The 15,161-nt window shown below is 42.2% G+C and overlaps 1 protein-coding gene across 2 annotated transcripts in view; it reads right to left on the bottom strand.

Annotated features, from left to right (window-relative positions):
* KCTD15 (potassium channel tetramerization domain containing 15) overlaps nucleotides 1-15,161 on the bottom strand; it is an 84,253-nt gene that overhangs the window by 27,367 nt on the left and 41,725 nt on the right. For both annotated transcript variants that reach the window (XM_055000182.1, XM_055000181.1), the window contains exon 3: nucleotides 2,933-3,077. In XM_055000182.1, coding sequence (XP_054856157.1) covers nucleotides 2,933-3,077 — 145 coding nt within the window. The remainder of the gene's footprint in view (nucleotides 1-2,932; nucleotides 3,078-15,161) is intronic.

Raw genomic sequence — 15,161 nt, 5'->3', positions numbered from 1 at the left:
TCCTGCCAGTGCTCACTCTGGCAACCCTAGATGCAGACCGGCCCCAAAGTTCACTTGTACAATTTGTCTTTGCTATGTAGGACAGTCGCACCCATCTGACCCCCTGGAATAGAGCACCAAGCAACGGGAAAGACTCCCAGCTGGTAATTATAGCTGTATTTAGAATTCACAAGCACTTGAAAACTGTATTAACTATTAGGAGAAAGAGCTCTCAAGAGGGGGGCTTGTCAAAGGCAGAATACTTTCAAGTCTCCTCTTATTAGCAACTGGAACAGGAACGGTAGTTAATATTCACCGTAAACACACCAGTCAGATGCGATAATAAAGATTCGCTAGCTAGGAACACACGCTCAGCTGTCTCCGGGGCTCACTGAGAACAAAACTGCAGCCCAAAGAATTGGGCAGAGTATTTATTCTGAAAGGGTCCCACCAAAGCCAGGTCTCTGAAGATCAGCCAATTCATTGTGGTACTGAGGGGTATTTTTGCATTTTCCTGTCTCACAGTAGCCTAAATGCCATCCTCTGCTATCAGCTGCCTGGGATTGCTCATCTCTTCCCTGCTGCTCTTGATCAACAGATTCCTAAAGCTACGTGGTGCGTGAACTAGAACCCTGTCCTTGATCACCGTACACCTGGGCAGTGCCAGTGGAGAGCAGTTTGCAAACTGATGTCACTGTATGCAGGGACGTGGCCCTAAAAGTGCTAGTGTATTTTTAGAAGGGGCCACCAGCTCACTGCAGACTGAGAGCCAAACTACAAGTGACGAATGACACAGGTTGGACACTTGTCAGCTTCCCTCAAGTTCTGATGGGAAATGTAGGCAGCTTGGCGGAATGTTGGACAAGTGACAGTTGAAAAGTCCATGGGACAGCAGTCGGAGAGCCAAGCTGCAAGACCAGGATGCCTACATTTCCCACCAAAACTTGAGGGAAGCTGACAAGTGTCCAACTAGTGTCAGGCATCACTTGTAGTTTGGCTCAGAGAGTCAATGCATGCGGCAATTCCAAATGGATTTCCAGCACATTGTTCCTTGCGTCCACTCTACAGCTTAGTTCAGACACTTACCTGGACGGTGTGACTCTGTCCACAGTGCATGAGAGAGGCCCACTGTGCATATAAACGTCTGGCATGAAGGCCCACCTACAGGCCTTAGATGTGAAGGCCACACAATTCTCTCCTTCTTAAAATAAAGAGTGGGGTGGTATTGTGTGAGTCAACACTTTCTATGCATGGCCCTGTGAGAAGAACCCATATGTCAGGCATGAGCTTAGGTGTATGACATTTCTCTTACCTTCTGAAGAGGATCCATAGTTGAGATAAGCACATGATCTGGTTCACCTGACCTTGCCTTTTTCAAATCCCACTTCATACACAATGTCTCACAGCCTCATTCACTCAGCTACCTCCCAGGCCATGGCGCTCTTTCATCAGGCCCTGCCTTCCACCTTCATCTTTGTCCTGGCTGTTTAACTCATCCTGTAAGCTCTTTGGTCCGGGACTCCCTTGGCACAAGTGAATGTTGGGGAGGAGAAGAGAGATGGCACGCTTTGGATACCATTTGGTTTCAACAAAGCAATCGTGTTTCAACCAAGCCTTGAATCTAATAAGTCATCACTGATTCACTTTCAGAAGCAACACATTTGATGCTCTTTATCTCTCCATAAACTGCAGGAGAGGGTGCGGAAAGGATTCACCTATCTCAAAAATGCCAACATGTAATGCAACTTTCAGCACGGTTAGATGGTATTTTTAAAAATACCTTCTACTCTTGTTTTGCATTTAGAAATGCCAAATCATTTATCCTCCAGCTCTTGAGCGCTGCCTGATATGAAATTAATCATGCTGTTCGGTGTAAAAGATTGCACGAAGTCATATTTATGCAAAGTGCTACACGGAAAGGGGCATAGCCCACTGTTCTGGTACAAATCCCCTTGAAATAAACAAAGGTGCTCTCGCTTTGGCAACTTCCATTCATTTGAATGACGCTTGCATTTCTCAAAGGACAGTGTCCGTTCGCCATGCAATGAATGGGATCTAGGGTTGTTATTCACTTTTAAAAGATATGGCCATTGACTCCAATTCTTAAGAATTTGTATTTTAATCCTCTTTGCATTTTTCTATTATGCACTGTTTTGTAAACTTCAGGGATACGCCAAAAATAAGAAACAGACCCCACCAAAAGTTCCCCTGCCCATTACCCCGCTCAGATGAACGGGCTCTGCTCACTCAGGCCAGCGGGGACTTGGTGCAGAACAAACAGGGAAATGGGGTCCTTTCTGAGCTTAATTCCAACAGCCATCATGTGCAAAACGTTTCCTGAACATCAAGTGATGGTATGGAGCTAAGTTTCTGGCGCTGCTTCTTAATTGTTGTTACATCCTGATAAGTAAGCTTAAATGTGAGAAAGCAAAATTAAGTTTAGAAAAACCGATTCCACCTCAGGGTGGAGTGTTTTGCTTTTCTTTGCGGTATCTATGACAACTGTTAGACCTGTGCGTATGTGTATATAAAATCTCCAGCTTCGTGCCCAAGCATTTTTATAAAGGACACGCTCCACCAAGCCACCAACTCCAACTATTTTGGCATTCATGTACTTATCTATCTGAACTTTTTATATCTTTTCAGTTCATGCACCTTCCAAGATAGCCAGCAAGTTGAAAATCAATAAAGGGCAACAAAATTCATAAGGCTATCAATGACGTGAACAGATGTTCCCTAGAATTAGGGTTTGCTGAACCTTCAACCAAAAGCAAAAACATGCAGGCCCAAATGCGGTCAAAACATTGCCTGGTCGCCTAACCATGGTTAGTTGATTCAGAAGAGCATTGTGGATTTGCACCCTCTTTCCCATTTCTTGAACAAGTCCCCTTAAATAACTCAATTTGCAATTAATGAATGGAAAAGACGATGACAGGTTCCTGACATGTCTTACCTTAAAGTCTTCCGGAAGCAGCAGTTTCGACGTTCTTAAGAAGCTTAGTATGTATCTGAAAATTTCACCGTCCCGATCAATGAAATAGTGTTGTTTTAAACTGTCCAAGACAATAGGTTCCGTGCCATTAAACAGACGGCTTATTCTGGGAAGAGGGGTGGGGGGAAAGGGAAAAAGTGGGCAGAAGGAAGAGAGATCTTGTAAACATCATTGAATCAAACGGAAGTTTGGCAGAAAAAACCTTCACAGAATTTTGGAAAGTATTAAGGGAGGAGTCTGCAGAATTTTCTCCAACTTGCACTGCCCCCCCTCAAACGATCCCTGCCCCCTTTAGATGGTGCTCTCTAAAGAGAAAGGATTACACTTCCCCAGGACACAAGCGGCCGCCCAACTCAAAAAGCAGATTAGGAGAACAATCCAGAAGCCTCCAGAAATTAAAATGTCACCGATACACATGGTTGACCACGGTCAGTGTGGGACCAATGAAGTCCCGCACTGTGGGGAGTATGGGTGTATCCTGGAGGGAAAGTACTTGCCTTTTCTTGGAGAACTTTTCAAACTCTTTCTGGTCATGTTAAGGATATGCTCAAAACACAGACTGAGAAAAACAGTCTGACCAACAACTAGTTCTTTTTTTTTTTGAATTTTTTTTTTATTGGGTTAGAATCCGTTATTTTTACATTTACATTCAATTTTTCCCAAATTTTTCATTTCTAACCCCCTCCCTTTCCCCCCCTTTTGTTGACTTCCAACAGCTTTCCCACCCTTTGTCCCTTTTCCCTTACTTCTATTAATTTCCTCTATCTAAAACAGATATACATTCTCCATTATATTAAGCAGTACATCCTTAACTACTTTTCTTGTTATATACCCAAACTGTAAGTCTTTGTTTCCATCTTGGATAAACAATTTATCCCATTTTCCATTTTTAAATATTTCTATATATCATAAACCTATATATCATAAACCATAAAAATCTTACATTTAAATCAAACAATTTGACTTATTCTCTATATATTACTCATTCTATCTTTTTATGGTAATTCTATATAGCTCATCACATAGTCAATCAATTTGACTCTTCTGTATATTCAGTTTTGACCAACAACTAGTTCGTCGATCTTCTCCTGGGTGCAAATTTACCACAGAATGGGGGGGGGGGTGAGAAAAACATTCTGACAGGCAACTATTTCATCGACCTTCTCCTGGGTACACATTTACCACAGAATGGGGGGTGAGAAAAACATGGACAACTATTTCATCGACCTTCTCCTGGGTACACATTTACCACAGAATGGGGGGAATGGAACCACACATGCCGTTAACTAGCACGTCTGTGAGGATTTCCTTTTGCCTTGAAACTATCTCAGTTCCTCTCCTGACAGCCGTACGGTTACCAAATGTGACTCAAATTTTCAAACATCTCTTAAGACTTCTGTCTTTTCCTGGGACTTCCGGTTTGGGATTCATGGAGGTCTAACGCAGCTCCATTTGTGGAGCTGACCGGATTGCCGTTTTAAACCGGCCGGAGGGGTGAAAATAACCCGCGGCCGACTGCTCTCAGGCGGGGAGCAGGCAAAGAACGCTCAAGACCCTAGGGTGAGTTAGATCTCGGACGAGGGGGGGCTCTACACAAGGAGTCTCCCCCCCGATCCTTGAGGTCCCACCTTGCGACGGGTCGGCTATAATCTCTGCGGCAATTTTGGGGCCAATTCGGCTGGCATAAGACCTACATACCCAAGCTTCGATCGGGGAGGGAAGTCGAGAGGAGAATTTAAGATCGAAACAGCGATTACAACCCGAGAAAGCTGGAGAGAAGGTAAAGATCGCTATCTCTTGAAACGGGACAGATTGACAAAAACAGAGAGGAAAGAAAGTAGACTTTTAAACTGCAACAGACTAGCGAAAAGGAGGTGAAGACTCGGCAGGAGTTGTATTTTAAAAGAGACTAAGTTTAAAGAAGTTATTACAAAAATCGGACTATTGTTTTGAATACCTGTGGTTTTGGAGCTGTGGGAAAAAGACACCATCGCGAGACCTGCTGTGGGAAGACGGGAGACAGGAAGTGCGTAACAACAATAGAGTGGCTGGAGGGAAGCGGCCCTTGCCAAAGGACAGGAAGTGGGGAATCGCCATCTTTGAAAGTGGAAGGGTCGTGGCTTCAGCGGAAGAGGAAGTAGGCCATCTTGGATTATAATAACATAGAGAAACCATAGAGAAAAGACGCCCGACATTTTGGATATAAAAAATTAATTTTGGCAAAGATTGGGACATTTAAAAAAAAGGAAAACGTTTAATTATACGCCACGGAGCTGAGGAAGAGAGCAGATTCGTGGGAGCGAGCTAAAGCAAGCCCCACGATGTCGAAAAAAGAGTGGCAATCGGCAATAGAAAACTTGGACAAAAAGCTTATAGACATGATGAAAGAACTTAAGGACACGAAATTGGAGCTTATTAAAGAGGTCAAGGAAGTTACACAGACAGTAAAGTCGGAGCTGTCAGAAGTGAAAAAAGGTGTGGAAACGATTAGCAGTGAATTACAAGGAACGCAGCAGAGAGTTAAAACAGTAGAAGACGCGATGGAGAATTTAATAGACACGCAACAAACAGAGATGAGGCTGGTGAAGGGGAGGATGTCAGTTGCAGAAACTAAGCACATGGAGAAGCAGCTTCGTTTTCGTGGTCTGCCAGAAGTGGAAGGGAAGTCAGCGCAAGAACAGATGACTGAGGTGTTGGCTGATTACCTGGGGAAGGAGGAGGAGGAAATTGTGGCTATCCTAGATGTGGCGTATCGTGTGAACTCGAGAATTGCAACCCAGAGGAAACTACCAAGGGATGTGATTGTGCAGTTTACAACTAGAAATATGAAAGAGAGGATTGTGACCAAACAATTTCAAGATCCATTGGAGATTGATGGCAAGACGATTATTATAATGAAGGAACTGCCCAGATCAGTGTTATTGGACAGGAAAAAATATAGAGTGCTAATTCAGACTTTGAAGGACATGAATATCAGATACAGATGGGAGTTACCGGAAGGAGTGTCCTTTGAGTTTGGAGGGGCAAAAAAACGTATCAGATCTGAGCGGGAGATGGAGAGATTTATCAAGGACAATGAAAAAGACTTACCAACAAAACCATGAATATGGAGTGTAAAGTATTATCTTGGAATATAAATGGACTAAACTCACCGAATAAGAGAAAAAATATTTTTCATTGGCTACTAAAACAAAAATGTGATATTGTTTGTTTGCAGGAGACCCACATTAGAAAACAGGATGTAAAATATTTAAAATCTGGAAAATTGGGCAAAGAATTTGTAGCGGCTTCCAACAAGAAAAAAAGAGGAGTGGTGTTGTATATAAAAGAGGAGCTGCAGCCAAAATTTGTTATGAGAGATGTGGAAGCTAGATTTGTAGCAGTGGAATGTAATTGGAACTTAAAGAGAGTGTTGGTAGTCGGACTTTATGCACCTAACGGTGCAAAGGAAAGCTTCTTTGAGGACTTAAGGAAGCACCTAGACGATCTTGTATATGACCAGATAATTCTTGCTGGAGATTTCAATGGAGTGACAGATTTGGAATTAGACAAAAAGACTACAAAAGCACAAAAGAAAAGAGGACTATTGCCAAAGCTTTTTTTTGAGTTGATTCAACAAGAGACTCTCGAAGACGTATGGAGGAGAGAATATCCTAAAACCAAACAGTTTACTTTTTATTCTGCAAGGCATCTTACATTATCAAGAATTGATATGATCTGGGCCTCAAAGGACTTAGCGCTATGGACTAAGGAGGTAGAAATAATGCCGATGGTAGGCTCAGATCACAACCCAATTATGTGGAAATTTGGAAAAAGGAGAAAAAGGAAAGCCTGGAGAATAAATGAGGACCTGTTACAGGAAAGTGAGAATATGGAAACATTGAGAAGAGAGACTAAGTTTTTTATACAATACAACGTGAATAAAGAAGTACCAACCAGTAAAGTTTGGGACGCGTACAAGGCGGTTGTAAGGGGCATACTAATGGACTTAAATGGTAGAGCAAGGAAAAAGAAAGAGGAGAAAAGACAAGAGATTGAGGAGAAAATAAAGGCCAAAGAAGTACAGTTAAAAAAGAGACCAGGGAAAAAGAAAATATATCAGGAAATCAAAATTCTTCAAGAACAGTTAACAGCAATGAGTAACAAAGAATTGGAGTGGAACCTTAAAAGACTGAATCAAAAAGCTTTTGAGGGTGCTAATAAACCTGGGAAATATTTGGCATGGCAATTAAAGAAGAAAAGGGAAAAGAAAATAATAAATAAAATTTGTGAAGAAAACAAAACGTATTTGGAGCAGACTACCATTAGCAGAGCCTTTTATAAATTTTACGCTAAGCTGTATAATAAAAAAGAAGTAAACAAAGAATCAATAGCATCATATTTGGAGAAAACCAAACTTCCAGAGATCTCGGAAGCTTGGAGAAATAAGTTGAACAGTGAAGTAACTGATGAGGAAATAAATATGGCAATACAATCCGCAAATCTAGGAAAGGCGCCAGGGCCAGATGGACTTACGGCTAAATTTTATAAGACAATGGCCAATGAACTGGCACCATTCCTAAAAGAGGTGATGAACGGAGTTTTTAGGGATCAAAGAATTCCAGACACTTGGAGCGAAGCGAATATATCATTGATCCCAAAAGAGGGCCAAGATCTGACTAGCGTGAAAAATTATAGGCCTATATCACTACTCAATAATGACTATAAAATTTTTGCGAAGATATTGGCGGAGAGATTGAAGGGGTGGCTCTCGGAAGTCATAGAGGAGGAACAAGCAGGCTTTTTGCCAGACAGACAAATAAGAGACAACTTAAGGACAGTGATCAATGCTATTGAATACTACGACAAGCGTTGTGACAAAGAGGTTGGTTTCTTCTTTGTAGACGCTGAAAAAGCGTTTGACAATTTAAACTGGGATTTTATGTTTGCCACTATGGAAAAGCTACAACTGGGAGAAAGATTCGTCAGAGCAATCAAGGAAATCTATAGAGACCAGACTGCAGCAATTGTAGTGAATGATGAATTGACCAAAAAATTGACGATTAGTAAAGGAACAAGACAAGGTTGCCCGTTATCTCCATTGTTGTTCATTTTAGTATTGGAGATTCTGATGATACAAATTCGACAAGATGAGGAAATACGAGGAATAAAAATAAAGGACTACTCATATAAGGTCAGAGCATTTGCAGACGACATAATGTTAATTGTAGAAGACCCACTGGAGAACATGCCAAAAGTGATAGGCAAGATCAAGGAGTTTGGAGATTTGGCAGGTTTCTTCATTAACAAAAAGAAGTCAAAGATATTATGCAAAAACATGACTAAGCAGAAACAACAATTGTTAATGGAAACAACGGATTGTGAAGTAACTAGTAAGGTGAAATACTTGGGAGTTGAGCTGACTGCAAAAAATATAGATTTGTTCAAGAATAATTATGAAAAATTATGGACTCAGATAGAGAGAGACTTGATCAAATGGAATAGATTGAACCTGTCATGGTTGGGCAGGATTGCAGCAGTTAAGATGAATGTGTTACCAAGAGTAATGTTTTTGTTACAGACAATACCAATCATCAGAGACTCTAAACAATTTGAAAAATGGCAGAGGAAAATATCAGATTTTGTTTGGGCAGGCAAGAAGCCTCGAGTGAAAGTAAAAGTTTTACAAGATGCAAAGGAGAGAGGCGGAATGCAACTGCCCAATCTGAGACTTTACCATGATGCAATCTGCCTAGTTTGGCTAAAAGAGTGGATGACATTAAAGAATAAGAAACTATTAGCCCTAGAGGGATATAAAAAAATTTTTGGATGGCACGCATACCTATGGCATGACAAAGTAAAGGTCAACTCGATGTTCCTGCATCATTTTGTAAGGAGAAGTCTATTTACAATCTGGAAGAAGTATAGAACTTACTTACAAGAAGGAACCCCCTTGTGGGTGGTTCCATATGAGGTGATAGATCCGAGAGCTGTGGATAATGAACAACAATGTTTAACGTATAAAGAAATAACTAAGATTGAAGTATCTAAACTTAGAATAAAGACGCAAGAGGAACTATCACCTAACTATGACTGGTTTCAGTATAGACAGATTAGAGACTTATACAACTCAGACTTTGCAAAAGGGGGCATACGAACAGAGAACTCGGAACTAGAGCAGACCCTTCTTAAAGAAGACAAGAAAAGAATATCCAAGGTATACCAAGTATTGCTGAAATGGTATACTGAGGATGAGATAGTTAAAACACAGATGGTGAAATGGGCTATAAATTTCAATAAAGAAATAACAATGGAGGCATGGGAATACTTGTGGAAAACTACAATGAAGACAACGACATGTATTAATATTAAAGAGAATATTTTCAAAATGATCTATCGTTGGTACATGACACCAAAGAAGATTGCGCTAGGGAATTTGAATACTTCTAATAAATGCTGGAAATGTAAGAAACATGAGGGCTCCCTCTATCATATGTGGTGGTCGTGTGAGGTAGCTAGGCAGTTCTGGGGGGAAATAATAAGAGAAATGAGTGAAATTTTACAGTTTCAAATAAATAAGAACCCAGAACTCCTGCTGCTAAACTTGGGAATGGAGGGAATTCCAGCCCATCATAGGACGTTGATTTTTTATATGACTGCAGCAGCTAGACTTTTGTATGCGCAGAAATGGAAAGTACAAGAAGTACCAACTATTGAAGATTGGATCTACAAATTGCTGTATATGGCTGAAATGGACAAGATGACAAGAAAACTGAGAGATCTGGACTCAGGGCAGTTCAACACAGACTGGGAGAAGCTGAAACAATACCTGGAGAAGAAATGGGAGGTGGGAGGAAAACTGTGGCAGTTTGAGAACTACTGAAATATAATAAAAGTATAAAAGAGAGGGGTGACTTTACCGGGGGAGGAAGAGAAATGTGAATTTATAAGCAGTTAGATTAATTGATTGAGATATATATAGATATGTATAGGTCAACTGATAGAGAATAATTAATGATAAGGTTTAAACATGAGGATTGACTAACTAACAATATTTTCTTTCTTTGACAAGATTTATATGCACCAAACTGAATGTATAGAAGAGTTAAATTGATTGAGTATCTGAGGAGTTATATAGAATTACCATAAAAAGTTGAAATGAGTAATATATAGAGAACAAATCAAATTGTTTGATTTAAATGTGGGAAATTTTTATGGTTTATGATATATAGGTTTATATAGAATTATTCAAAACTGGAAAATGGGATAAATTGTTTATCTAAAGACGTATAGTTTGGGTGTATAATAATTAAAGGAGTTAATGATGCACTGCTTAATATAATGGAGAATGTATATCTGTTTTAGACAGAGGAATTTAATAGAAGTAAGGGAAAAGGGACAGAGGGTGGGAAAGCTGTTGGAAGTCAACAAAAGGGGGGGAAAGGGAGGGGGTTAGAAACGAAAAATTAGGGGAAAATTGATTGTAATGTAAAAATAAAAATGTTCTAACCCAATAAAAAATTTTTCAAAAAAAAAAAAAAGACTTCTGTCTTTTCCTGCAAAAGGAATCCCCCTAGCCTCTTCATCTTTCCCTTCTAATTTGGTTTTCATCTCTTAGGAAGCAAAGAGGTCCCAGCAGAACCGCTGCAGTTTGGGGTGTGATTTTTTTATTCGGGTAGTTTGGGGACAGGCTTGGTTCCTCCCTCCTGCATGGCCCAGATTGAGAAGGCTCTTTTTGATGTCGCATTGTTCTCCCACTTCATGTATAATTTTCTTTCCAGTATCGCTCCTAAATCTTGTGTTTCCAGTTTCTTCTAATTTAGCAATCATTTTCAGATTTCATTAGTGTGCCATCTACTCTCCTTTGGATTAATTACAGAGATATTTAATATTGCTGGAGCTCACATAATTCCCTGCCGAATGCCAGGGGAAGGTTCCGCACCCTCTCTGGGATTTACAGTTTGCGGCGGTCACTCCCTCCCTTGTTTACAATCCATCAACTAATGTGCTAGGCAGGCAACACAGATTAAATGGGATGGAATGACTGAGGAAGTGTCCACTGTGCTTTACTATGCCCCAATAGTTTTATCTTGTCCCCACCCAGCCACAAATTATCATTATTATTTTAAAGCAATTTTCTTGGAAATATTTGTTCTTACAGGGTTTGGGTAGCAGCTCCTGCTTCTGACACTACAAAATTATGGACACTGTGGGCTCTGCGCTTGGCACCACAACACATTTTTCACAGCTAACAAACACATAAATGTGTGGCTGGCGCACTGCTCCTTTAAACACGCATGTTGTCGAGACACTGTGCACTTTCTCATACAGGAAGCATTAGTGTACATGGTACACATGGCAACTATGAGCAGAACCACAAGTGACAAAAGGCACAGATTGGACACTTGTCTGCTTCCCTCAAGTTTTGATGGGAAATGTAGGCATCCTGGTCTCGCAGCTTCGCTCTCTGACTGCTGTCCAGTGGACTTTTCAACTGTCACTTGTCCAACATTCCGCCAAGCTGCCGACATTTCCCACCAAAACTTGAGGGAAGCTGACAAGTGTCCAACCTGTGCCTTTTGTCACTTGTGGTTCTGCTCTATGACTGCCATGTAGACAGAGAACTTATTTTTGCCGAATAGGAAGCCCAGAGTCATCCAGGATTCTAGTGACCTAGCCAGCCTCTTTACTCTGGCCTCACCCCAAGCAACTGACCAAAGAGCCACGGGCTTGGATAAAAGGAACGTTAGGAAGCTGGAGACGAGCTATTGCTGTAATATCTTTAGCCTATATTAGCCATGCCGTTTATGTGGTAGCGATTCCCTGACCCAGCCCGAAGCACAATCTAACAGCAGACAGGATTATGGTCAGTTCCAGTTTTGGAGCTTAAGCCTTGGACCACCGGCATAAAAGCGGAATGTAGTTTGCTTCCACTCTGCATCCCTAAAAGCCTCTTTCTTCTTTTTGTTTTTTTTAAGCAAATATGAGCCCCCGTGAGCAGTCCATGGAGGAATACAAGCCCATTGCATCCAGAACTACTGCATGCCGCAGTTCCTCATAGATCGCACCATTTCAGAATGCAGGCAGGGAACTGCAGGTTTAAACATTTCCTTATTAAAAAGCATTTTTTTTAAAAAAAAAAACCTTCACCACACTTAGAAAACTAGAAGGCTCCGCAACAACCATCCTGATGTTCTGACTTTCTACATGCAGGGGGATTTTCATACAGAAAAACATTCATATTTTAGAGATATCCCTTTAGATGCCTGAAATGGTGTTTCATGTTGTTTTTATACCCCTGGCTGGTTGTTTTAATATAAATAATTCTTAGATTGTTGTTTTTCCGATTTTATTGTGTCGTTTTTACTTTATCAGCTGCCTCTGGCAGGTATCTAGAGAGGTGGCAGACATATTTTCTAGATAAATAAATTCTAATAGGCACTTTGATTCACAGTCCGAAGCGGCAGACAGGGTATACTACATGACATTTCTGAATATACTGACACAGATCCAACCATGCATTTGTCAGGACTTAAGGACCCTAAAGTCTCTGGAAGAGGACTTCACCTCTCCCACTGCAGAACTCTGCTTCCCCTCTTACGCTGTTCCTGAGGATGTGGAAACCCTAAGGAACAAGAGTTCAAGGCTGCAGTGGGAAAGTCCTGCATGGTAAAGTCCATGGCTTGCTGGATTCATGCCACTGAAGGAGGTGGAAAATCCTTTTGGAGCAACAGCCTCCAGCCACCTAAGGGTTAACTTCTTCTCGACATTATGTGCACGATTGAAGCTGGAATTCAACCGAATCTGCTCCTCTTGGTTAGAACTGGAATCAATTAGTGGGGGACGCACTGATAAGACTTGTGCTCAATCTTGTATTGAATTAATTTAGCAATGCTGCAGCTTTGAGAACATCCACAGCGGCGATGAGAGCAGATTAGATGCTTGCAGGAACTCCCAGAAAGTTGCAGCCTTTCATGATGGATGTGGGCGAAGTCTTTGGGGCCGGTCCTTTCCTGCAAACTTTCCTGTTGCTCAGCTGATGCTTGTCTGCTTTGCATCCTTTCCTATTAAGACCAATCCTAGGACTGCCTTTGGATCCCCAAGTGTGACTGACCACTCAAGGGCCAGAATCCCCGAGTTTCCCAGTTAGGTCCGGCACGGTGGACTGTAAATGAGGCCAGTGCGAGATTTCAGTTCAGAGTGTGATCAAGACGGGTAGCCGTGTTTGTCTGTAGCCGTGGAAAAGTGCAAGAGTCCAGTAGCACCAATAAGACTAACAAAATTAGTGGTAGGGGAGGAGCTTTCGTGAGCCCAGCTCACTTCTTCAGATACCGCTAGAATGCGAGTCCATCTGTCTTTATATCTTGGAGAGTGGTGTGATTACAGAGGCCGGAAGATAACAGGTGGTTAATGACAAAGGTAGGCGTGATTAAATAGGGTGGGGTATGCAGAGGGGTGGTGGATATGGAGAAATTAGCATTGGACTGAATCGAGACATTGGCTTCCTGTCTCATTACCAATGCTAATTTCTCCAACCCCGCCCCCCGCATACCCTACCCTATTTCATCACGCCTATCTTCCCCATTTGCCAGCTATTATCATTCAGCTTCTGCAATCACTCCTCTTTCCAAGATATAAGGACAGATGGACTCGCATTCTAGCTGGATTTGAAGAAGTAAGTGGTGGCTCACAAAAGCTCATCCCCTACCACTAATTTTGTTAGTTTTATAGGTGCTACTGGACTCTTGCTCTTTTCCACAGTTCAGAGTGTGTGTGTGTGTCATCCCGAATATTTTTTCTTCACTGTAGGTTGGATCCAGCCAGCTTTTCCATTGGCAGAAAAGCAAAAAGGGGTCACCTCTGACCACCTCCAAAGATCACGGGGCCTTCGTGGACAAAAGCCATGCAAGACGGGGGCTCTTGGCTAAGTGATAAAGCTAGCTGGATCCCACGGAGTACATTTGCTGCTGCCAGGGTGTCCCTGGGCCACTCACGCTCTCTCTCAGACTAATCCACTTCCCAGGGTGGTTGTGAGGAAAATGGGAGAGGAATCATGTATGTAACTTTAAGCTCCTTGGAAGAAAGGATGGGATAAAAATGTACAGCAGGGTTTACTGGATATTCCAAAGGACCATCTCCCGTCTCTTCAGCCTGCAGCCGGTGTCTCTGGCAGAGTGTCATGTATGCCACGCGTCCATGCCATTGTTGTATTGTATGCCATCACTGTATTCTGACATTTATACTGAGAATGATGTAGACAATTCCACCATTGTGGTCTGTTGCATTTTACACGGTATTTTATATTATAATACTGTATCTTATGCATAAAGAGGTGAGGGACAAGAGTCAGGTTTTTTTTTCAGCGATGGCAACTCATCTGTGCAATGCCCATCCCCTTGAGACTTACTGTATTTTGCTTTAGGTTGCAGGCTGAAACATTTTAGTGCTACCACTGAAAAAACCCTGTCTCAGTCCTTATGACCAGGGATTTTTTTCAGGGAAAAGAGGTGGTGGAACTCAGTGGGTTGTCAGCACAGGAGGCAACTCCTGGCAGGAGGTGGTGCACCTGGTACCACATGCACATGCGCAAAGTGCACGTACACTCCCAGGATCGCACCATGACGTCACTTTGGGTCAGCTGGAACAAGGGGGGAGTTTTTAAAAGTTTAAATCGCCCTCAGTGAAAATGGACACATGGCCGGTGGCCCCACCCCCTGATCTCCAGACAGAGGGGAGTTTAGATTGCCCTCTGCACAGCGGCACGGAGGGCAATCTAAATGCTCCTCTGTCTGGAGATCAGGGGGCGGTGCCACCGGCCATGTGACCATTTTCAAGAGGTGCGGGAACTCCGCTCCACTGCGTTCCAGCTGAAAAAAAGCCCTGCTTATGACTAAGTAGAAAAGAGCAAGAATCCAGTAGCACCTATAAGACAAAATTTGTGGCAGAGTATGAGCTGAAGAAGTGAGCTGCGACTGAGGAAAGCTTGTACCCCACCACAAATTTTGTTAAGTCTTATATGGGCTACTGGACTCTACTATTTTGCGACTACAGACTAACACAGCTAACTCCTCTGGATCACTGAAAAAGCCCTGTCTCTGGACATCACCCGACCCACCTCTTCAGGCGAGGCACAGAGAGCAGGACTTGTGAGGAGGTTTTGAAGCAGCAGTCAGTAGATAAGGAGGTGGTCCCCCAAGTATCCAGGCCCCAA

Source organism: Eublepharis macularius, chromosome 16 (genome assembly GCF_028583425.1).
Source record: "Eublepharis macularius isolate TG4126 chromosome 16, MPM_Emac_v1.0, whole genome shotgun sequence".
NCBI lineage: Eukaryota > Metazoa > Chordata > Lepidosauria > Squamata > Eublepharidae > Eublepharis > Eublepharis macularius.
The sequence above is the reverse complement of the archived record's forward strand: the minus strand, read 5'-3'. Positions and strand labels throughout refer to the sequence as shown.